The sequence below is a fragment of the Phyllobates terribilis genome, unplaced genomic scaffold, assembly GCF_046119375.1.
Source record: "Phyllobates terribilis strain yellow unplaced genomic scaffold, ASM4611937v1 Scaffold_7__3_contigs__length_470593459, whole genome shotgun sequence".
Lineage (NCBI taxonomy): Eukaryota > Metazoa > Chordata > Amphibia > Anura > Dendrobatidae > Phyllobates > Phyllobates terribilis.
Genome location: NW_027362767.1, coordinates 293713209 through 293738948, shown reverse-complemented (window position 1 = coordinate 293738948; position 25740 = coordinate 293713209). Strand labels below are relative to the sequence as shown.

At 41.2% G+C, this 25740-nt stretch overlaps 2 protein-coding genes across 2 annotated transcripts; one reads left to right on the top strand and one right to left on the bottom strand.

The window, feature by feature from the left end:
- Positions 1-6331: 6331 nt before the first annotated feature.
- On the top strand, positions 6332-12275 carry LOC141153184 (cis-aconitate decarboxylase-like). Its single transcript, XM_073637884.1, has 6 exons — positions 6332-6443; positions 8680-8734; positions 8944-9131; positions 9946-10050; positions 10562-10767; positions 10864-12275. Exons 1-6 carry the CDS (start codon positions 6423-6425, stop codon positions 11783-11785), a joined length of 1497 nt encoding a protein of 498 aa, XP_073493985.1. The 5' UTR covers positions 6332-6422; the 3' UTR covers positions 11786-12275.
- An 8143-nt stretch (positions 12276-20418) lies between these two features.
- LOC141153183 (glutamine amidotransferase-like class 1 domain-containing protein 3, mitochondrial) lies at positions 20419-25113 on the bottom strand. Its single transcript, XM_073637883.1, has 4 exons — positions 24821-25113; positions 22121-22292; positions 21821-22022; positions 20419-20704 (listed from the first exon to the last, which is right to left on the bottom strand). The coding sequence occupies exons 1-4, from the start codon at positions 24926-24928 to the stop codon at positions 20512-20514; spliced, it is 675 nt and encodes a 224-aa protein (XP_073493984.1). The 5' UTR covers positions 24929-25113; the 3' UTR covers positions 20419-20511.
- Positions 25114-25740: the final 627 nt, after the last annotated feature.

Sequence of the window (25740 nt, the reverse complement as noted above, 5' to 3'; positions counted from 1 at the left end):
CATGAGGGTGGTATGAGGCCCCGACGTCCACAGATGGGGGTTGTGCTTACAGCCCAACACCGTGCAGGACGCTTGGCATTTGCCACAGAACACCAGGATTGGCAAAGTCGCCACTGGCGCCCTGTGCTTTTCACAGATGAAAGCAGGTCCACACTGAGCACATGTGACAGACGTGACAGAGTCTGGAAGCGCTGTGGAGAGCGATCTGCTGCCTGCAACATCCTTCAGCATGACCGGTTTGGCAGTGGGTCAGTAATGGTGTGGGGTGGAATTTCTTTGGAGGGCCGCACAGCCCTCCATGTGCTCGCCAGAGGTAGCCTGACTGCCATTAGGTACCGAGATGAGATCCTCAGACCCCTTGTGAGACCATATGCTGGTGCGGTTGGCCCTGGGTTCCTCCTAATGCAGGACAATGCCAGACCTCATGTGGCTGGAGTGTGTTTGGGTGTATAGGTGACAACTGTGTGTGTGTAGGGGACAATTATGTGTGTGTGGGGGGGAATTGTGTGTATATAAGGGACAATTGTGTATGTGTGTATAGGGGACAAATGTATTTGAGTGTATAGGTGAAAATTGTGTGTGAAGAAGGCCATTCCTAATGCTCATTGATGTATAATTACATTTGGATGAATAAGGCGCTAAAATGCCTGAGGAACAGATACAGAGAACTTACAGCACATGTGAACCAACAACTATATAGCCTGAGTGTGATATTATTTGTTTCTAAGCAGGAAATTAATATTAGGAAAATCAGTACATAATTATATGCACTTTGCTCCTTTTTACACATTGTATCTAAAAACAAATATATATTTTTTCCCTTTCCCACTCCTTTGAAAAGAATGTAGAGCATAGCCCAAAATCCTGAGCAGGTCATTGCTGTACCAATGTTTGGCTTTATTCTTCCTGTTTTACAAGATTGTGAGACGTAATACAAAGGATTATAGCTAAGCTATTTACATGACATAGGGAGCTTTCAATGACACATTGTGATGGAGAATGGCTTTGGGACTTTCTGTTGAATACCATGCCTTTTAGTGTTGCAAGAGCAGAAATTCATAGAAAGTCACTTACAAGTTAAAAAGCTATGAAGAAACAATGAGAGTCATTACATTGAGGGAATTTCCCTGGTAAATGAAAATTAACAGACAAGTCCTATTTTATCTTATAGGCAGGAATTAATAGTCTATAAGGGTATATTCACACATGGCAGCAGAATTCTGCACTAGAAACGCATTGTAAAACCAAATGCATTTACGAAATGTTAGCTGTAGTTTCCTTGTGGTTTTTTAAGCAGTTTTCTAGGCGGTTGGTGTTTTCTCCATGTATGTCAGTGGGATAAAACCGCAAATAAACCTCATAATAAACACGAGAAGGACTTGGCAGTTTTTAAAAAAAACAACCAGCAACCGGAGATGGAAAATGCAGAGTGTAAATGTAACTTTAAAACTAATCAATACAATAAGTAGTAGTAGTTTATAAGAAAAATTCAAATATTTCTATATTTTACAGAGTAAAAAGGACTCAGAACTGACAAGTCTGAGCCGTGTAGCGGGGATGACTGCAGGCTCGGGCTACACGGACCTTAGCTTCAATACTGTAAAGATTGAGAAAATTATAAGTTATTTTTGCCGTGCATCAAACATCACAGTAATTACCACCAGATTCCCCTAGCAGCGACTTATCTGCCCTCCAAATAAAAGAATCAGCTGTTCAAACTCCAATGAATCTTTCTCTCCCCAACATCATCTGTTAGAGGAGAGATGGGAGGACCCCATAGACTTTATATGTTCTGCTGGTCATGTCGAAATTGCCTGGTTTAGCTGACTTTTGTCTCATACATATGAGGTACTTTACAGAGCAGATCTATTTTCTGAATAGGGAGGTCATAACAGTTCTCTGGAGACAACCCTGTTAACCTAGACCAGGCTAACATGTCAACAGTGGCATTATGTCCTCACATAGTCAAGTCCCAAGCCTTGTTGACTAGTGGTTTCCATTAGAAAAAATCCAAAGAACTTCCTAAGAACATATGTGCTCTGCTATGTGAATCTTTTCAGAAGAGCGAATGGTGTATGTTGGAATACCTACATGTAATGTGCTGGGCTCGGAATTGAGTGTAATAAGTTGTGGCCATATATGCAGAGTCCCGGTGAGACTTATTTGAGATAGAAGGCGATGAACTGGAAGTTGTAAGGGTCTTCAAAATTCTCGTATCAATGATCACTCAAGATGCAGCAATGACACCGGAAGTCAATAGGAGAAAAGCTATGCGCAAATCAACAATGAAGTCACTGGACGAGGTCTTCAAATCTAGGAACATTTAACTGGCAACAAACACACAGTTCACACATAGTTTGGTCTTTTCTGTGGTAACATATGAATGCGAAACCTGTACGATAAAGAAACAAGACAGAAGAAAAATCTATGCCTTTGAAATGTGGTGCTGGAGAAGGATGTTATCAATACCATGGAGGGCAAGAAGAACAAACAAATCAATTTTGGAACAAATGAAGCCAGACATGTCACTCAGATCAGGGATCAAACTGCGACTTGCCTACTTTGTCTGCTTGCCTACATTGTATGAAGAGAGCAATCACTGGAGAAGGACATCATGATTGGAAGAATAGAAGGAACAAGAAGAGGAAGACCAGCAGCCCTAGCTTGATGCAATCAAGACACCAGTGGTGAAGACCCTGGTGGACCGATCTAGGTTTGCACAAGATCGATCTTCCTACAGAGCGTTCATCCATCAAGTCACCATGGCTCAAGACTGATCCAAAGGCCGATAAGTAGTAATAATAATAATAATAATAATAATAATAAATATATATGCAGAAATTTCTGCAGAAAATCTGCCTTGTGTAAATATATTCTTAGGACTCATTAAGACGTCAGTGCAAATTGGTCCGATCTTAGACTGGACTGAGAGTCTCCCAATCAAAGCATGACACCTTTGTGTATTTCTGTGATGCTGTCATGTTCAGGTCGGTAGAACCGCGGTCATTCTGTACATTTTAGTACAAGATTGGACCAATTTGCACTGACGTCTGAATGAGCACTTTTACATGTCATGTGCAATATTAGTGTGTATGTAACACTTTTAAAGAATGCATTATTACAATACTCGGTTTACAATAGATCATATCCATTTCATGCACAGGTCATTGAAACTTGCATCATGGGTCTCTACAGTAATACATAGTAAATTGACGAAACAAGGAAGAGACAGGAATGGTAAACAAGATAAACTCCTGAAACTCAAATTTCCCACCTACACTCAGCAACTCCTAGGAGCAGATAATAAAATAGCATTTCCCTGTAGAATCACTCAATTTTATGGTCAGAATATTGGTAATCACATTTAAAATGAGTAAGAATAGGAGTCTAGCTCAGGTCGTTAAGATAAGAATATATTGCTGGAGTTTATAAGATGTTTTCTATTTTGGGCATTTTATGGATTGCAAAGTATCTGGCACCATTTTATGACAATATTCATTAGATATGATATTTGCAGTAACATTTGACCCAGACCATGATATTTTATGTTGTAAGATGTTTATTGTGGGATACTCAATAGGAGTTTGTGTGGATTAATAGATTTGATAGGATAAATTTATATGTGGTCATCTTCAGAAATAAGCAGCTGCAGAAAGTACAGGAAGCTGCTCATCTGCCAGCAATACATCATATGTGTAGCATCGGCGTCTCTGCCCCCTGCCAGGCAGAGATGCCATCCCTCTCACTGCCGCGCTCCCCGCCCAGCGTCCTCCAGCGCTCCTCTTCCTGCTTCTGCCGGCTCGTGCAGCTTCCCGGGCACTGTGCTTAGGGCGCGCGCACTCCCTCCCTCTTAAAGGGGCCACGCGCGCCACCCTATAGGAGTCCCCGGCCAATTGCCGGAGGTCCTCCCATATATAAAGCACCTCCTCCAATATGGAGGTGCCGAGCAATGGTTGATGCACAGTGTACTTACCTCTGCTTCAGCTCTCAGGTCCCGCTGCTAGCCTGACTACTAGTCCTGCCCGCCAGCCTATCAGTCCAGTCCGCCAGCCTGACTACTCTCCAGCCTGACAGTCTGTCTTCCGTTCAGTCCGCCAGTCTGTCTATGGGCTTTGCCCGCCTGCTTACCTGGAAGCACCTGCCTGTCACCTGTCAGCCTACCTGGAGGCTCCCACCTGTCACTTCCCGTGACCACCTGTCTGCCTACCTGGAGGCTCCTGCCAGTCACTTGCCGTGACCACCTGTATGACTACCTGGAGGCTCCTGCCTGTCACTTGCCGTGACCACCTGTCAGCCTACCTGGAGGCTCCTTCCCGTCACTTGCCGTGACCACCTGACAGCCTACCTAGAGGCTCCCGCCTGTCGCCTGCTGTCTCTGTCAGTTCATCTACCTGGATCTCTCGTCAGCCTGCCTGCTGTGCCCATCTGCAGTATCGGTCAGTCCCAGCCATCTGACCCATGGGAGTCACCTGCTCTCTTACAAGGTCGTCCCCAGAGTAGCACCTGGTACCTCTGCTCGGGCCCTCCCTGGTCACGGAGTCGTTAGCCGCCGTACAACCTAGGTCGGTCCGAGTTGATACTTAGTTACACCCCTCTGGGTCCCTCCTTGCACTGCAGCACAGAGGTTCCACCACCCGGATCCGTAACAATATGTATGATACTAAAGAAATCAATAACGACCAATCATAACAACCTTCTCTTCAAATTTTGATTGATTGTTGGTTGTTGTTGGTTATTTTCATGTGATTTTCCCATTTTAGGATGAACAGTGAAATTGTGAACAATCCTTCCAGCTGAGGTCCACACTGAGACACTAAGGGCTCATGCAGACGTCTGTGTAAATCGGTCTGAGCTTGGACCGCTAATGTACAGACTGGCCGCGGGTCTCCTGACCCGAGCGTGACAGCTTCATGTATTTCTGTATTTCTATGGGGCGATCATGCTCGGGTCAGGAGAGCCTCGGCCAGTCAGTCAAATCTGAGGCATGTCAATTCTTTCAGCGTTTTTGTAGTGTTTTTAACCTATTTTAATAAAAGGAAACAACACTTCAAAAACACATGCAAAAAATATATCAAAAACGCTTGTAATTTATGCTGCATTTTTCCAGCCATCACATTAGTATTTGCCGCAGATTTTTCTGCGGCAAATACTGAACGTGTGCATATACCCTTAAAGTATCGCACATGTTTTTTGTTTCTTTCATTCTGTTACAAGTCCTCAAATTCATAAAAATCATCTAATGTTACTTTATTCAGTTGTTTGTTTGTTCTTCTATAAGGAAATTCATGAATATTTCATTTTCATGCAAGTCATGTGATCACATGGTGACCACTCCCCCTGGATTTATGTGTTCTCAAAGGGATCACCATCTCAGTAACCACAACTGCCTGTATGATGAATCTGTAGTGTCCAAACCTAATAATTTTTCCACAGAGGGGGGACAGAAACTCCTATCACAGTTAATGGTGATGATTCTACAGCTCCTGCCACATAGTTTTAATGGCAGTTCAGCCTCCTTGAATGTTTATTTAACATTCTTCTAAATAAGATTATAGATTATATCAATAATCACTATATCCTCTTCGCAGGCGAATCTCTAGCTGAGACGATGTGATGCTGTCCTGATGTATTATGGGATTAATAGAGTACAGTAGGAATAAAATGTGGGACGATAGCTAGGAATCAAGATGGAGACTGAAGGGATAAAATATTGGTCACCTTATTTTATAATGTGGCAAGAACTATAGTTTGTCGGCGTTTTATCCCCTCCTGTAAATAGCCGTGTTCTAGTCATTAGCAGAGGGAACATGCAGAAAGATAAGTGATTTCTGAAGTAAAATGACAAAGAAACATACTATCATTGTTACATTAAAATGTTTGTTGTTTGAATATCGCCAGCTCACTATATCAGGAATCAGCGGTCATTTTTACTAATTGATCTTTACATGTCAAAGAACCCTAAGATAACAATTAGACGTCATTGGTAAAATTCAAAATAACCTGCTAAGCAAGTTTGAAAGAAAAATTACATGAGGTTACTGTAAAGTGTTTAGTGCATTCTAATTACAAAGTTCCCTGAGGCTTAACACCAGACTCCATTATAATCATGGTTACATCAGACAATGACTCTTCAGGAGGAACTGAATCTTGAAAAACAGAGACCTACAAGATAATGATTGTAGTGACGTACTGAAGAGTAAAAGCTTGTTAAGGTGTCAGCGACTCTACTTCCTACAGTATTTCCTGGGTGTAAATTCTTAAGTTAACTCCACCTATTTCCTTTGGCATGACAATGATGTAAGGATTCAGATGATATATATGGACCAAATAAATGTGTCTGGACAGAACTAGAGACACTAGACAGCAAAACAGCAAAACCGCAGCTCACAAATCACAGCTCAGACTGCTCCAGAGCCCTCACCATGCTTTCCGCACTTGTCAATGTAAGTGAGATATATAAGAGGATTTGATTAATTCTCTTAAAACTTCCATATTTTTCTACCACATTTCTGTCCATAAGGACACACATACATATTTATATATACTTCTAATTATTCACATTTTCATTCTCTAACATTGAAATCCAGATAATGCTATGAATATATTATATTTCAAACTTGCAAAAACAGCATGGTATAATTATTATTGTTTCGTATTATATTATTCTATGCATGACACATTTGCATTTCAGCAAGAGATCACATTTCCCCATGTTTATTGGCTACATTTCTTGCTTCATTTTGGAAATTCATGCTATATTTTAAGCATTTTAATCAAAATATTCAATGTTTATTTTGTTTAAACAAATTCATGTAATTGTATACAAATACATAGGAATTTTTTTTAATTTTTCCATTAGCTGCATTTTACAAGTGGTATGAAGATGAAGCACCCTCTATTGGTTGCATCAAGTATTACACTCAAATTCAGTTTTCTAAATTTAGAGCAAATTAACAAGTCTTTTGCTTTTCATATAGCATCACTAGCATTTTACCAAATAATTTGCTTTATTATTACATATTTTTATATATATATATTAATTATAATTAATGTAATAATTAATTTAATTACATAATATATAATGCCTAATTAATTAATTATTAATATACTTAGAATTATTATATTATATATTGTAGATATTTTCATTTTTACATTAAAACATGAAATATATTATAGAAGTTAAATTCTAAACTGATTAATATTAGTTAGATACTCTCTATTGTATATGCAGCTCACCCTGTTATTTCTTTATAAGACATAGTTTACATCGCACGTTCAGAATAGCATCTTACTAAGGTTTATTTTTATTTCCTTTCTGCAGTTTTAGAGGATCCGTCACCTTTCCTTAGTAAATACTTGCATTCCTCATGAAATATTTATTCTTTAGACCTGAGATTTGTGCTGTTCACCTGTTATTCCTTCTGTAAATGTAAGAAGAAACTCAAAACTAGTGGCCCCGATTCAAAAATCAGGTTTTGCTATAATTCTGGTATGAAACTGCTTGTAATATCAGAACGTTTTGCATAACTTAAAGTTGCTAAAAAATGTTGCGATTTTTGGCATTTTTACATCAGTCCCATCCAACTTTTTTAATAGTGGGTGGAGCTTAATAGGAATTGGGCGTGGCCAAGCAGCCTGATAAAGTCATCATATTTCATGCTCCGGAGGTAGTGTACATTACAACATACATATGAGATATGGACATTTCTGGCGGTGGCACAAGGTGGTCGAAAGATATGTCAAATTCATTAAAGAGGCACACGCACGAATTCAGCGCATCTTACTCCAGCGCTCCCTACATTAAGACAAGTGTTCAAACACGAATGTTAAAGGATGCATGCTTCCCAATCCACACGCAGCATGAATCAGAGCCTGTGCGAGTGCAGCCCGGTATGTTTTATTCTGAATCACCGAATAGTTTCAGAGAAAAAATAGTTTGAAAAGCCGGGCAGTGTAGGGAAAGACTTGACTAGTCCGATGACGTTCTTGGCCTGACTTCTCCTCACCCCTCTCCATATATACATATATGGGAGAGACCTGTCAATCAACTGGAGTGGAGCAAGGAGAAGCCGGCCAGGGGCTGTACCAGACTAGTCAGGTCACACACTACAGTGCCCAATATATGGCAGAGACCTGTCAATCAACTGTAGGGGGCGGGGAGAAGCTGGCCAGGGGCTGTACCGGACTAGTCAGGTCACACACTATAGTCCCCAGCCGGATCTTCAAACTATGTTTTCTCTGAAACACTGAAGCATTTCATATAAAGACATAACTGGCTGCACTCGCACAGTCAGGCTCTGATTAATGCTACCTGTGGTTCTGGCAGCATGAATCTAATGACAGATTCCCTTTAATGAATTGGGCCCTAATTGTTACAATTTCTTTTATAAGGCGTGACAGGGTCACACAGTGCATGGACATGTGCTATAGGGTGATAACACTCAAATATCTATTGATTCATACATTTACAAAAAGAATAATGGAGGAATAATAGAGGAATGGAACAACACTTAGTTGTATGTGAACTGTGCATATATGTACTAAATAAGAGAATCATAGTTGTCACTTTCTCACCCCAGAGGAGTTATCCTGCATATTCTATACCAATGTAACATAAATACATGAATGTAGGGTGCTCTCCAGCAAATATTCTAGTTACAATGTTTCTTTTTCTTCTAGAACACTGAGAAATTTCATAAACTATCAAGACATATTCACAAGTCTGCTGTGAAAGGTAAATAGTTATCATGTTCCCCCCAAAGTTCTATCTTTGCCCTAATGTGACCTTGTATCATAAGGCCAGAATGATAGTAATGCAGCGACTGACTTTCTAAAAGTTGTATCAAACACAGATTAAACAAGGAAATGTAAGAAGAATGTGAGAATATCACTGAACAATAGAGGATCAGCAGACTTTTAATGATGGGATACGTTTACTTTCAGTGATTATTGGAAACCAGTTGGAAGACACAGTAACCAACAGTTTTGCATCATTTATCAATGGGATCCGCCCTGAGCATCTGTCTGATGTCGTCCGTCACAGAAGTAAACGCATGATACTGGACAACATTGGTGTGGGACTGGTTGGCAGCACAACACACGTCTTTAAGATTGTGGTGAAATACTGCCAGGTAAATTAACAATGTCCTATGGGATTTTAGAGGTACATTTAGGGCTCGTGCACAAGACTGTTTAAATGAGACCAGCGCTATCTGTGGTTTTGACAGATTGCACTTGTACCCTTGTTATTTTATGGGGCTGTGCACATGTCTGTTTTTTTCCTCAGACCGAGTCGTCCAAAGAAAAAAATTGGTGACGTGTCTGATTTTGATCTAAGTGTCGGCACAAAATCAGCAATGCAAGTCTATGAGTCTTTGAAAAACATTGGAAAGCACTCGAATGAAATTTGAGTGCGGTGCAATATTCACGTACTGACTGAATGGAGAAGGTGGAGAAACTTTTTCTTTTCTCTGCATCTCTGAGAAAAACAGATCCCACTGTGATCAAATTCTAATCAAACTCTGATCAGAGACTGATTGGCATAAAAGGACTGTTTTTCTTGGATGGAGAGAAAATGATTGTGTGACCCAAGTCTTAGAAGGAAGAAATACGAAACAAGGGCTGCAGCGGATTGTGATTCTGACCGCAGTACAGCTAGACCTTTTTCCTTTGCTTACATGGATTATTATTTTCATATATTTTTTGTGAGTCCAAATTATACTGAAATAGATGCACCCCCAGATACAGGTGTAAGGTAGAGTTATACTGTAAATGTTTGTATTGAAGAACATGGAAGTATTAGGTATGTCAGTGCCACGTTCTTAGTTACACAAGTGATCTGGCACTCATTTTTTTTTGTGTGTCAGATGTTGTATCTATAATTGTATATTTATCATAGAAATATTGAAATGGTTAAATTATTCTGTATATTATTCATTATTTTAGGATCTGCACTTCTCATCTTTTGGAAATTCTTCCTTTTGTTCAGTCTACGGCCAAAAAGGTTTAAAGCTTTCACCAACCCTGGCCGCCTATGCCAATGGCGTTGCTGTAAGTATATATAAAAAAGAGGCTTAGTAATAATAAAGATAAGATAATAATCAGTATTACCTAGCAATCATTTATTAAAGGGATTGTCCTTCTTGTAATAAAAGTCTGCAGTCACTCAATGTGACTGCAAATGTCTGAATCCTAACAGCATACACACTTCACACTGTCAGGATTCTCCAATGTTGCTGGTAAAAGCAGGCGGGCATGTGAACGAAAGTATGTGATTTGCATAAATGCAGTCACATGCCGAATAGATGTGCGCGGACTCGCTTGTATTGAATGAAGTCAAGCACGTCTAGTTGGAATGTAACTGGAAGTGTGAAAACTGCATACTTGCGGTCACATGACTGCCCGCTTTTACCGGCAACACTGGAGAATCCTGACAGCGTGCGATGTGAACGCTTTAATGATTCAGAAGTGAGTGACTGCAGACTTTTATCACATGACCGGACAACCCTTTTAACCATAGCACAAAATAAAGCTTATATAGCTAATCTGCCCATTCACACAGGTACACTCTATGGACTTTGATGACACATGGCACCCTGCCACCCACCCATCAGGCGCTGTGCTTCCTGCCATCCTGGCACTGTCTCAGATGCTTTCAAATGACAGAAGAGTCAGTGGTGACGATCTCCTGACAGCTTTCAATGTGGGGATTGAAATTCAGGGAAGACTGATGAGTTTCTCTAGTGAAGCAAAGAATATTCCTAAAAAGTGAGTAGTTAGCCCTATTTATTCATCATTGCTTAAGAAAACTGTTACGTTGTTTAATTTATTGGAACTAATTCATGAAATGTATCCTTAATACAGGTTTCATCCACCTTCTGTCGTTGGCACCATGGGAAGTGCAGCAGCTTCAGCCAAACTTCTTGCACTAGATAAAGATCAATGTACCCATGCCCTGGCGATCGCAGCCTCTCTCGCTGGTGCTCCAATGGCAAATGCTGCCACTCTAGCTAAGCCATTACACATTGGCAACGCTACTAGATTAGGCCTTGAAGCTGCCATTCTGGCTGCTAATGGTATGGAGGCCAACTCTCTCATACTTGATGATGTGCCTGGATGCTCTGGTTTTAGTGCTTTTTATGGTGATTACCAGCCGAAGGCTCTTGCTTCACCTGGAAAGCAGTATGAGTTTCTTCTTGAGAAGCAAGACATTGCTTTCAAGTCTTTTCCAGCCCATCTAGGAATGCACTGGATAGCTGATGCTGCTGTCTCGGTGAGAAGCAGGTTTGAAGAGCAGTATGGATCATTTGACCCATCTGCCATTCAGACTATTGTTCTTAAAATTCCAGTCTCCAAATATATCAATAGACCCTACCCTGACTCTGAACATCAGGCTCGTCACTCCTTCCAGTTCAATGCCTGTACTGCACTACTGGATGGTGAAGTCAACATTAAGTCTTTCCATGACGACAAAATGTTTCGTAAGGAAATCCATAATCTCCTGAGCAAAGTGGTAGTGGAGCACCCACAGGACAATGAAGCCAACTTTGATAAGATGTATGGAGAAGTGGCCCTGCTGCTGAAAAATGGAGATGTGGTCAGTGGAAAATGTGACACTTTTTATGGGCACTGGAGGAAACCTTTGAGCCGAGAATCTCTGCTGAAGAAATTCTTGTCCAATGCTGGAGACATCCTACAGAAAGACCAAATTCAGGGTGTAATACAGATGGTAGAAAATCTAGAAAGTATCCCAGATAGCTCACAGCTATCACTTCTGCTCCAGTAAAAGCAAAATATCTCTAGTATTTGCAATAATTTGTAGCTGAAAAGAGAAAAGAAAAAACTGTGAATTCAGATGTTTACGAAGAGTCCTCTAACCTGCCCAATGCAAAACGGTTGTTCAAAGCCTCAACAAACGATAGTGTATATATAGTGTATGTTCAATAAGTCTTAGTTTGGGTGTGAATATTTATGTATATTTATCTTCTGTGATTGTATTCATCGTTGAGAGGATAGTTGTCAGACTAGGATTACAAGGCAACGTCTGTCAAAGAAAGATATGCGAGTGATTCATGTGTGCGCTGGGTGCACATACAATAAGTCTAAGGAGACTGCTGAACACCACTTGGATCTTTCACATGTTGGATCAAGCACAGTGTTATGGCTTCTGTAATTAAAATAAAATCCCATTTGGGCCTTATTTGTACAGTTACTAATCATGTATATATTTTCTGGTTAACGGAATTAGATAAATGATTCATCAATTTATGTTCAGCCTGGAAAAGATTATTTTTTTTTTATCATGTAAATTATTTATTAAATAAAGTTGTCATCATAAAGTATTAAATATACGGCTTGCATTCTTTATGTCAGTCCTTTAGAAAAGTTCTTTTTAGTATCATAAAAGTTTAATTAAAGAGATGTTGTGGTGCACCTCTACAACAGACAAAAGCATTAAATCTCCAGCCAGGGTGCCAATTTTACAACATAACAGGACAATATGAAAAAAAAAATATGTGGGGTCCCCTCTATTTTTGATAACAAGAGCAGGTAAAATTGTTTATCAAAAATAGATGGGCCAACATGCCATTTTTTTAAATTATTTAAATAAATAATTTAAAAAACAGTGTGGGGTCCTCCCTATTTTTGATAACCAGCCAAGGTAAAGCAGACAGCTGGGTACTGGTATACTCAGGCTGGGAAGGTCCATGGATATTTGGCCCTCCCCAGCCTAAAAATAGCAGCCCACAGCAGCCAACCCCCACCCCCAGAAAATGTGCATCCATTAGATGCGCCAATTCTGGCACATTGCCTGGCTCTTTCCCCTTGCCCTGGTGCTTGACAAGCGGGGTATTATTTTGGGCTTGATCTCAGCTGTGTAATGTCCGCTGACACCAACCCCATAGTCAAAAGTAATAAACACACACAGAGAAAAGTCCTTTCATTGTACAAAACACTCCCCAACCCTCTTTTACCAGTTTATTACCTTTAAGAAATAAAATAATCCAAAGAGGTCTGCCATAAGTCCATCCCATGTCCCACGACGATCCCCATCTCTACTACATCCAGATGCAGTGCTGAATGGTGACATCAGTATTGTGATTGCTCAGCACAACAGCTGAAACTCACTGACAGCAGCGTGTGAATCCGGCTGCTGCAAACAGCGCTGACGTCAGTAAGGTTACCGCCGGGCAGAGCCAATGTTTCCCACGCTGTCACACATATGACAGCGTGGGGACCGCCGGATGTTCGGGGACCCCATTCCCTTAACGGGGTTCGGTATCAAATTCAGGTACCATTTTGGTACCCAAACCAAACTTTTTTATAAAGTTCGGCTGAACCCGACTTACCCGCACATCCATGGGTCCACCCATCCCTACCCATGTTCTCTTGAGATTCAGTTCATGGATAGATGTCCTGACATTTTTCTTTAGAATTTGTTGATTAAATTTAGAATTCATTGTTCCATTAATGATGACAAGCCATCCTGGCACACATGCAGCAAAACAAGCCCAAACCATGGTACTAACACCACTGAGTTTCACAGATGGTATGAGGTTTTTAAGCTGCGACGTGATGTGTTACTTTCTCCAAACATAACGCTTCCCCATTTAAACCAAATATCACTATTTTGGTCTTATCCTTCCACAAAACATTGTTCCAATATATTTTTGGCTTGTCCATGTGATCTTTAGCAAACTGCAATATTTTTTTGGGAGAGCAGTGACTTTCTCCTTGCAAACCTGCCATGCAAACTATTGTTGTTCAGAGTCCTCTTGATGGCGAACTCATGAACTTTACATTAGCTAATGTGAGAGAGGCCTTTAGTTGCTTAAAGGTTACCTGGGGATCCTTTGTGACCTTGCAGACTATAATATGCATTTTTCTTGGAAACATTCATTTCACCTTCAAATTATCTGCTAATTCTAAAGGTTCACACACTTTTGCCACTCACAGACATGTAATACTGTATCATTTTCTTCAATAAAAAAAAGATAGATTTTTTTTTACTCTTATTTTATTGGTTACACTGTTCTACAGCCAAATTGATTTAAGGAATTATATTTGGTTACACATGATAATGGAAACAAATTCAGGAATTACACACAAAATGACATAAAATAAAGAGAATTCCCTGTATAAAATTAATAGAAGTTCATATCCTCTAATGGGACATGTAACCAATTAAAAGCGTTATCCCATGTGGAAAAGCCTTTTTCATATGGTCTGTAAGACACACTTGTGGAGAGGAGTTTAACCCATGTACCTGTCATAATGGTACTTCTATGAAATATACTGTTTAACAAGTTTTCCTCTTATTAAAGGTAATCCAATCAGGCTCTCTCCATCAGCCTAAACCATCCAACTTCTTATAAATAACTGGTGCAATTGCAAAATTATATTGAAATGCCCATTTATGAATATTCAATAATGTCCATAACAATAGAATGACTTCCGATAGTATAGAAAAATAATCACCCACGTGTATTTCCACGGAAATTTTCCATATTTCACAAGACTTTTCAGAGATGTTGAAGTCAGTATAAGCTACCTCAGATATAGCTTGCCAGTGTGAAGCTCAGCTACAGGTTGAGCTCCATAGGAGAACAGCAATTTCACCATACACAGCAATACTAGCATAATACTAATGCTACTGTAAAAAAAATAGTTTTAAAACTATAAAAATATATAAAAGTTTAAATCTCCCTTTTCCGCCTTCAAAAATAAAGAAATTAAAAAATAAATATATTTGGTATCATCACATCCAAAAAAGTACAATATAAAAAAGTATACATTTATTTAAAACTGTACATAAAAAGCTGAAAATAAAAAAAAATCACAACGCCAGAATTACTATTATCCGGTCGATACACTTTGCCCCAAAAGTACAATTAAAAGAATTATCAAAAAGTCATAGATACCCCAAAAATGGTATTAATAAAAAAAAAGTCTGCAAAAAAAACAAGCCCTCACCCAGGGAAGATAAAAACAAAAGCAAAAAAACCCCCAGAAAATATCCAAGTCCTTGAAGTGTTAGGGTATGTGCACACGATGCAGAAATGAAGCAGAAAATTTCTGCATCATTTCTGCATCTCCCTGGCAGAAAAAACGCATGCAGATTGTGCATGCGTTTTTCCTGCGGAATACATGCGGATTCACATGCATTTCCACATGCGTTTCCGCATGTGGATTGACAAGCGCTTTCCAGGCGATTTTAGCATCACTTGGAAAGTGCTTGACAACTTGGTCACACTATATAAATCCATGCAACCGGCATGGATTTATATAGTGTGACCCGAGAGAATGGTAAAAATAAAAAATAAATGTATACTTTACCCTCCGATGGCCAGCGCTGTCCTGCTCAATCCGTTCTCCCTCGCCGGCAACTTTGAATTGAAAGACCTGCCGACGTCAGCGTCACGTGATCCGTCACATGACTCTGACGTCAGCGCAGGTCCTTCAACTCACTGCCAAGTGCCAGGAACCAAGCAGGAGCGGTGCGCGGGCCGACAGAAGGTAAGTATACATTTATTTTTTATTTTATTCTTTTTTTACAGCTTTTTTAATGGTACCTGGGTGTGGATGAGACTCTCCTCTCCTCCACACCCGGGTACCATCCGCACATTAGAACGCGCCAATAACGCAAGTACAAATGCAGTCTTGCGGAATTGGCGCGTTCTAATGCAAGTCAATGGCGGCGAAAACGCCGCGTTTACGCAAAATTAATTGACATGCTGCGGATTTTTGAGCGCAGCGTTTACGCTGCGGAAAAATCCGCATCATGGGCACAGCACATGCGGATTTCAATTGGGGAACATTGCTGCCCTTCTACCATGCGTTTTTAATGCGTTTCCGCAACTGCAAAAACGCCGCAGAAACGCATTAAAAACGCATCGTGTGAACTCAGCCTTAAACATTACTTTATTTGTTTAAAAGAAAAACACTTAAAACTCAGATAAGGGTTGTCACCCAGCATTCATAAATTCCATGATCATGACAAAACAGCCTTACTAAGTCAAGGTATATCTCAAGACATCTTTAAATAGATAATAAGAATTATGTGTCATTAAAGAGAAATTAAAGTTGAAAGGGTTTTTCCCAGACACACTGAATATTATCAGAAGTGAACAACTTCACAAATTACTTGCTGTGACTCTATTGAATCCATACTTCATGCTGTGTGCTCTTGTCTCATAAGTTGCACACTTCTCAACCATTATTTTGGCGGTCTGTAGGGGGTCTCAAAATCCATTCAGAAACAAACTGAGATCATTTTTAGGGGGAAATAAAAATAGCTAATCTAAAATATTGTGGTTACATACTTGTGAACCCCCTCTTATAACTGCGGATGTAGCTGTGTTTAGAATTTGCCAATAACTTTAAACTCATGTTAAATAGTAGTCAGTGCACTGCTGCTATCATTTATAGGGAATCTGATTAACCCCATATAAAGTTTAGCTGTTCTAGTAGGATTTTCCTGACCTTTTCTTAATTGCATTTTACAGAAAACGTCATGGTCTATAAAGAGCTGACAGGACAGCAAAGGATCTCATTGTTGAAAGTTATCAGTCAGGAGAAGGGTACAAAAACAATTCCAAAAGTGTTAGCTATGGAACACTGGAACACTGTGGAGACAGTCATCAAGTAATGGCTTAAATTTGCTCAAAAATTGCTGAAAAAAACAAGAAGAAAATTGGTCCTGGAGGCTGCCAAAAGGCCTAGAGCAACAATAAAGGAGCTGCGGGAATGTCTGACAAGTATTGGTTACGTACTGCATGTGACAACAATCTCCCATATTCTTAATATGTCTATCTTGTGGGGTAGGGTGGCAACACGAAAGCCTTTTCTTACAAAGAAAAACATCCAAGCCTGGCTATATTTTGCCAAAACCTACATCAACTCTGCTAAAACCATGAGGAAAAATGTTTAACTTTTGGCCATAACTTCAAATGGTATTTTTGGAACAAAGTCAACACTGAGCATCACCGAAAGAACACCATACCCACAGTGAAGCCTGGTGGAGGCATCAATATGCTTTGGGGCTATTTTTCGGCAGCTGAAACCTGGGCTTTAGTCAAGTTAGAAAGAACCATGAACAGTTCCAAAAGCTGAAGATAAAGAGGAATTCACCTTTCAGCATGATAACGACCCTAAGAATACAGCCAAATCAACAAAAGAATGGCTTTGCCAGAAAAAAAATCAAAGTTTTAGGATGGCGCTGCCAGAGCCCAGACCTGAATCCAGTTGAAAATCTGTGGGCGACCTGAAGAGGGTGCTGTACACCATCTGACAGATTTGGAGTGCTGCTGCAAGGAAGAGTGGACAAAGATTGCCAATTCTAGATGTGCCATGCTGATAGACTCCTACCCAAAAAGACTGAACTTGCAGATCCCTGGGGATTATGACTGCTCTGGCCTCCAAACTCAAAACTGGAGTTTTGAAATGCCGTAGTAGAATTAAGAGGTGACCGTGCATGTTTGTCACTGCCCCAGATATGATCTATAGGACAGCCAGAGATAGAAGTGAATGCACAGCCACCGCTTTATTCCAGCAGGGGGAGCACCCTTTTATATTATCATCACACATTCAATAGCCTAATAATACAGTGGTTGCAAAGATACCCAATTTAAATCTGTAAGTACTCCCACTTAAGAGTGCAATATAAAGTTATATTGCCCTATACAGGTTCCAATATCAAATTAAATATAGCTCATTAAACTTGTGTCAACCTCCCCTTCTTCAGCAAGAATTGAAGAATTCAGCATGGCAGCCTGTGACACACAATTATCCACTTTCTTTGAGGATTGTGCATGGTTTCTTGTGCACAGCCCTCCATGTGCTCGCCAGAGGTAGCCTGACTGCCATTAGGTACCGAGATGAGATCCTCAGACCCCTTGTGAGACCATATGCAGGAGCAGTGGGCCCTGGGTTCCTTCTGATGCATTACAATGCCAGACCTCATGTGGCTGGAGTGTGCCAGCAGTTCCTGCAAGATGAAGGCATTGAAGCTATGGACTGGCCTGCCGGTTCTCCAGACCGGAATCCAATCGAGCACATCTGGGACATAATGTCTCGCTCCATCCACCAATGTCACGTTGCACCACAGACTGTCCAGGAGTTGGCGGATGCTTTAGTCCAGGTCTGGGAGGAGATCCCACAGGAGACCATCCGCAACCTCATCAGAAGCTTGCACGGGCGTTGTTGGGAGGTCATACAGGCACGTGAAGGCCACACACAATAATGAGCCTCATTTTGACTTGTTTTAAGGACATTACATCAAAGTTGGATCAGCCTGTAGTGTGTTTTTCCACTTTAATTTTGGGGGTGACTCCAAATCCAGGCCTCCATTGGTTAATAAATTTGATTTCCATTGATGATTTGTGTGTGATTTTGTTATCAGCACATTCAACTTTGTACAGAACAAAGTATTCAATGAGAATATTTCATTCATTCAGATCTAGGATGTGTTATTTGAGTGTTCCCTTTATTTTTTTTGAGCAGTGTATCTACGCAAGTACTGAGGCTGTGTGTATAGTCTAGGGTATAGCAAGTAAAATAGAAGGTTACCGCTGCCAATTTGAAAACCTTGCCTACCTACAGGGGAGTTATTTTTTGGTTGTGGTGCAACCACAATTTAATTTAATCCCAACCTAAGCAGGATTAATAAGGATGTAACAGGAAAGGTACTGTGGTCAATTGCACTGTGATGTCTGAACAAGTCCCTTGCATTAACCAATTATGGTACTTTTGGCTAAACCTCTTTTTTGTTGGAATGAGAACTTAGCTGATCACTGTTGGTAGTAGCATATACCAATAGATAATGCTTTGGAATACATAGATACTAATGCAAAAACAATAGATCTCAGGATGGGGCAAAAAAAAAAAAAAGAAAAAAAAGTAAAATATTTGATATCTTCAATAGAAATATTTTATTATGACAGAATAAGGGAACCAATGGAATTGTAATAGCAAAAATTGTGAATTGCTGTTTTGTGCATCCCTTTCTGAAAAAGTAGCAGAAGTAATTCAGTTCATTTTACGTTTCCTAATAAAAACTATAACCTATACTACCAAAAACTCTGCTGCGTTGATGCAAAAATTGATTAAAGCAATTGTTCATTTTCAGAAAATCCTAGGACTCAGGCAGAGTTTTAGAAAAAAAAAAACAAAAAAACAAAAACAAACACAGCTTTACTCACCATCTTCAGGTCGCTGGTGAGTCTCCGCCACTGCTACTGCTGGCAAGTCAGTTGCTCCATGTCAACAGAGCAGATCTTCTGATGTCATGTTGATTGACAGCCAGCTTCCTGCAGTTAAGCAGCGGAGAGCCGCCTGTCAATCAGCATGATGTCAGGTCAGGCCCCATCAACAAAGCATAGCGGAAGAGAAGCCGCTGCTCTGTCCACACGACGTCAAGGGAAGCTGCTGAATCACTGGCAGGACTGGTCTGTGACTGCTCCATGCCAACAGATAGATATCGACAATTGCACAACAGGAAGATAGTTGGCAACTACCTGCCTTTTAGTTCTCAAGCACATTATATGATAAAAATAGTCCCCTTCAACTGCATAATGTGGATGATGGTCACTAGATTTGCTTATAACTGCTAATGCAGGAGTACGACTGATTTATCTCTTGTGGGTATAAATGATCAATGTCAGAATTATCTGGCTGCGGCTCCCTGCTAAAAACCTATGTGCGCTCTGAGTGTTCTTGTATATCAGGGCATTAAGAGAGATATGCAACTGCCAATGACTAACTTGAGTGCAGTGGGCCCAGATGCAATATTTGGATCTGCACCCCCTGGTCATATGTATGGAACTTTGTAGCGTTCTAGATCCTATAAAGACACACGTGTTCACCCCCCCCCCCCCCCTCCATGTAATATTGTCCCCATCCTGTAATAATGCTCCCCATCATGGGTCCCTTACTGTAATAACGTCCCCCATCCTGGGCCTCTTCCAGTAATAATCCTTGGCTCTCACCAGTAATAATGTCCTACGTTCTGATACTCTTCTCCAATACATTTAAAAAAAAAAATAAAAAAAAAACGATTCGTAGCTTCCTATGCTTCCATGACATGCGACATCAACTTAAACAGCCAGCAGCTGACTCCGGTGTACTGCCCTCGACAGGTACGCTGATGTCAGCTGCCAGCCTCTGATTGGCCAGAGCCGTGCAAGGAGCCAGCAGCACTAGTGTCCATGCATGGGCCTTTAGCACCCTCTGAAACCGCTACATCCCTGGTCAATGGCATTTGTCCAACAGTTATCTACACTGTATGGTCTTGTGACAAAGGCAGCTTTCCATTAGAACTTACTGTTATTTAGTTCAGTGTTTAATATCCTGATGTTACTTTCTGTATTAATCCATGAGTTGCAGTTTTGAAATAAAAAAAATGTTGTGATCACCAATCAGTTCTATTTCAAAGTGATATTTATTTGTACACAGAAATAAAAGTATCGGGTTCATTGTTCCTCCAATTATTCCCTGAATGTTTCATTCTCTCATTTAACTCAACTTGAGCACGGCTTTAACCATTTCACCAATGCCATCAAATATCTCATGCAGTGGGCTGTTACTCATGAAGGCGCATGTCGTGACCAGTTTATTCTTCGCATCTATATGAACTTCGTTGACCTGTTTGTTGACATGTTTACAGCCCAGCTCTTCAATGGCTCCTGCTGTTGCTGCATGTGGCCACCTGCAGAATAGAGAGAGGTCATCAAATTACAATAGAAGAGAAAGCCAAGGCGACAGCAATTCATGTAACTAGAGCTGGCCATACATATTAGATGTACGACACTCTGGACTATTGTTCAGACGGCTTCTCCCATGCACAGGAGCACTCCTGTGTCCTCCATAAGAAAAGCCACTGAGTAAAATGTCTGGCTGTGGCTGATCTCCGGGAGAAAACTATCGGCAGTCAGAAAAAAAAAAATATATATATATTATATATATATATATATATATATATATATATATATATATATATATATATATATATATATATATATATATATTCGAACATGCCCAATCAACATCTCCAAGACAATCATTTGGACCAGCACCAATATACATATTAGAGTCCGCTGAAACCCCCAATATTATCGAGTGCGGCCAGATCAGTCTTATGAATCAAGGTAGGGGGGCTTAAAGGGGTATTCCCATCTCCAAGATCCTATCCCAATATTTAGTAGGTGTAGAAATAGCAAATGCCTCCAATTAGAAATGTAGTATAGGTTTTCTGATTTGCTGTGTCCCTTTGCTCATGTGCCGGCATTGCAGGACGTTAGGTATCCATGGTTAAGACCACTGATGTAGTGAGTTAGCTAGTTGACAGTAGTCGTAACCATGGGTACCTAGCGTCCTGCAATGCCGGCACATGAGCAAAGGGACACAGCAAATCAGAAAACCTATACTACATTTCTAATTGGAGGCATTTGCTATTTCTACACCTACTAAATATTGGGATAGGATCTTGGAGATGGGAATACCCCTTTAATTCTCTCCAAAAGAATGAACACAAGTGACAACTGTTCCTAGTGCAGCTAGGAAATTTGGTAGTAATTGGGTACAGTGGTCACATAGATATACATCATAGGAGCAGTGATTTTGAGTGACAGGGAATCTAAGGTAATATTTTTTGCTTTCCTCTTCCCACCTGACGTTTCCTGCTTATAGTGCCCCCACCCCACCCCCCAATTTTGACAATCCCTTTAAGCTATTTAACAGGGTTTTATCATAGAAAACAATGGATAAATAATCAATAGGTAGAAAGATACTGAAGATTGATACACATTTTGTTAGATTCACTGACTTTTCACACTCTGTATCAGACCCAACTGTGACTTCACATCCTGGTAGAATTTTGGCAGCTAATACGGGTGAGATACAACACAAGCCAATGGGCTTCTTGGCATCATGAAATCCTTTAATAGTGTCTTCAATGGGTTTTAATACTGAGCAGTCCTTCCCTTGAGTCGCCCAAGTAGAAAGATTTTTAGCAACTCCAAAACCTCCTGGTAAAGAGAAGAAGAAAAAAAAAAAATAGTATAAGAAGTCTCCCAAGTATACAATGTATTCTGCGTACTATTGTTATGATAACACCATACAGTACCTGGTATGATGATTGCATCAAATTCACTGACGTTTAGATCCTTAAGATCTTTCACATTTCCTCTTGCAATGCGAGCGCTCTCTGTTAGCACGTTCCGTTTCTCCTCGGAGGGTTGTCCTTTTACATGGTCCACCACGTGCATCTGGTCTATGTTAGGCGCAAATGCAACATACTATGGGAAAAGGAAAGAACAAGCTCTCAATAAGACAAGAAAATAAAGCTTCCATTGTTTATAGAATAAAAACCATTTCAGAGATATGTTGCATTTTAGGAATTCAAATATCTCATTAGACAAAACCTGTACTTGTATGGCCTTTTTTATTGACTAGCTAAGTAGTTCGTAGATGCAAGTTTTCAAAGCAGCTTAGGCTTCTACCTCAGTCACGGCACGTTATTACATTGATAAGCGGAAAGACCAGCAAAGATTAATTATTCTGGAATGTGACATCAAAAAGGAAAACCTTTCCCATAGTCATATTGTTTGTATAAGGGGATAGGTTTTAGAGGAGCAATATTGTTTGTGTAATTCTGTAAAATATATTTTTAAGTCTAGTGTCCCTTTAAGGAACAAGTTTATAAAAAGGAGTTATCAAGTTACGATAATATTTATGCGAGGGTCTTTATATACATCCACAAACAGATTGTTAATGTAAAAAGTACTAGTTGAAAATTAAAGTGATGTTAAAGGACATCTGAGAGGAGTTTGTAAGTTCTCCCTGTGTTAGCGTGGGTTTCCTCAAATTTCCTCCCATATTGTAAAGACATTCTGATAAGGAATGTAGATTGTGAGCCCCAATGGGGACAATGATGATATCTGTAGCACACAGTGGAATTAATGGCACGATATGAGAGGATAAAATAAAGTCCTGGTCCAGCATTCTCTTTTTTTTTTTTATAAATATTTCACTATGGATTAGCCATTACTAACATGTACAGTGCATGCATTAAAATACTTACTGGTCTCTGTATCGTATGAGCGCAGCTCTTTTTGCCGGCTCACACTCACAGCAGACTGTTAGTTCATCTGTTAATGCAGATCTATTAGAGCCTTGTTCAGAGTCTCAAACTTAGTCCAGGGTCCCACTAGTGTATGGCATCTGAAGCGATATGCTAATGACACTGGGCTCCTGCTCTGCTGCAAGCGGGAGCCGAGTGTCAGTGCTCTGATCCCCTCGCACAGAGGATCGCAGCACAGCTGCGCGGTAGACGGAGAAAGTAATTTCTCCATCTCCTCTGTTTCCGGCATCAGCAGGAATCTCACTGCACTCGAGTGATATCAGAGTGCAGTGTGATGTTTCACATGCACCCATCTATAATATAATGCTATAAGCGTGTCTGTCTGAAGCCTCGATAGATTGCGCATGCGTGACGCGCAGTCTGGCTCCAGACAGAAGCAGGCATCCAGCCGTTACAGGTAAGAGGAGGTGTATGGCGCCGGAGATCGCAGTATGCGTAGGCACTGAACCCATACTGCGATCTCCGGCACCATACTTACCTGACCAGGGGGAGTGTTGCCGCGGCGCCTCTCTTCGCGACTGGGGCAGGAGTGAGGAGTCGGATCGGCGCATGTGCATAGTGCTATCTGGTGCCATTTTACTGAAGACACATTTGCAGTGTGTCTTCAGCAAAATGGCGCCGGACAGCGCGGTGCTCCGGCGCCGCACTCCTCCCCCGACCTCCGGCAGAACAGGATGCAGCAGTGCTGGAACACAGAAGAAAGGGGAGTATAACTTTATTTTTTTGTATGTGTGTGTACAGCGTGAAAGGGATGAGGGGTACCACACATATAGCAGGATTGGGGGGGGGGGGGGGGGTAACCACACATACCAGGATTGGGGGATGAGGGGGTGCCATGCATACCAGGATGGGGGCAGCACAAATACCAGTATGGGAGAACATATACTAATAAAAATGCTCGCCACCTGGGCGTAGAACAGGTTCAATAGCTAGTAGGCTTATATGGGTGCGTGCTACCCGAATCCAACATGATGGGATTTTTTTTTCAGTCTGATCGGAGCTGAGGGAAAAAAAAAAAAAAAAAAAAGCCAATAATTACACAAATCGTAGGATTAAATTGGTACGAATGCAATCCAATTTTTTATCAGATTGCATTTGTCCGATTTAATCACAAGTGAGAGTGAGTCCTTACATTGAAAAAAAAGGAACTGCCGATCCACACAGAAGATACCGTGTGAGCCAGCAAGACACAGCTGCGGTCGTTTGATTCAGGAGAGGACCGAACCAGCGCTGGAAACGGCAGAAGACGGCAAATGGTAATGCATGCACTGTACATAGATTACTGATAACAGTGAAAAAACAGAACGAAAAAAAGAAAAAAAAAAATGCTGGAACAATACTTTACAATTAGATTTAGTGCAGGCTGCTATTCTGTATGTTTCACGTTTACTGCTCATCAGCAAGAAGAATCCTACAGCAGCCCTGATTGTAGAATCACTCACATGCCTTGGCCATACATTTAATGTAAGGCGGCTTCCTGCACTCGCTGAGTGTTAGCACAGGACTTCTCCTATAAGACTTGGAGAAGTCTGGACATGTAACCACAGAGACTTTCCTCTGACTGTTGTGGAAGTTACATCACCAGATGACTGGAAGAACACTTGTAACATAAAGTTCAGTATTTGCTCAGAATCTGAGTTTTGCATGTAACCCCCCACATAAGGCTTTACCCCTCCACCTTACCTGTGCCCCAGCTCTGCTCAGGTGAACGAACACTGCAGAGGACTCGTGGATTTCACTGCCATCATACACCCCACAGCCAGAGAGGATCACGGCCACCTGCTTGCTCATGATGACTACAGGTCAATGGAGAACTCAGGGAGATCAGGAGCAGAAGAGTTTGCAGATAAGAGAGAACTGCTGCTCCTGGGCTTTTATAGGCAGAGAAGGTGTGTACAGACTGAACCCAAGTCAGCTACACGACCTCTGCTGACTTCATACCCACGTGACCTGATGATGTCACCGGAAGGGGCGGGGGCTTATTCTCCACTGCAGACCTGAAACCAGGAAGCTGCGTTCTGCTTCTGAGGCTATGGTGATTACACGGAGGAGTTGAGGTGTTTTGGGGGCGCAGATAAATGGATGCTCCTGTATGAGGTCTGCACAGGGAGCAGGGGGATTTTGTAGGTGTGGGGAGGGATGGGGTGCTGTTACTTGCATGGGTCTGCATTAGAAAGAAGAGAGTGCTGTTGCTTGTATGGGGCTGCATGTTGGGGGTCTGCGTGAGGAAGGAGGGAGGCCTGTTACTTGCGTGGGGAAGGAAGGGGTCCTGTTACTTGCATGGGGCTGCGTGCTGGTGGTCTACATGAGAAAGGAGTCGCCCCCCCCCCCCCCCCTTTTCCCCGGGTCTTCTCTCTTTCCCCGGGTCTTCTCTCTTTCCCCGGGTCTTCTCTCTTTCCCCGGGTCTTCTCTCTTTCCCCGGGTCTTCTCTCTTTCCCCGGGTCTTCTCTCTTTCCCCGGGTCTTCTCTCTTTCCCCGGGTCTTCTCCCTTTCCCCTTTCCCCGGGTCTTCTCCCTTTCCCCGGGTCTTCTCCCTTTCCCCGGGTCTTCTCTCTTTCCCCGGGTCTTCCGGTATATTCGCGGGGTTACAATATGGAATGCCCC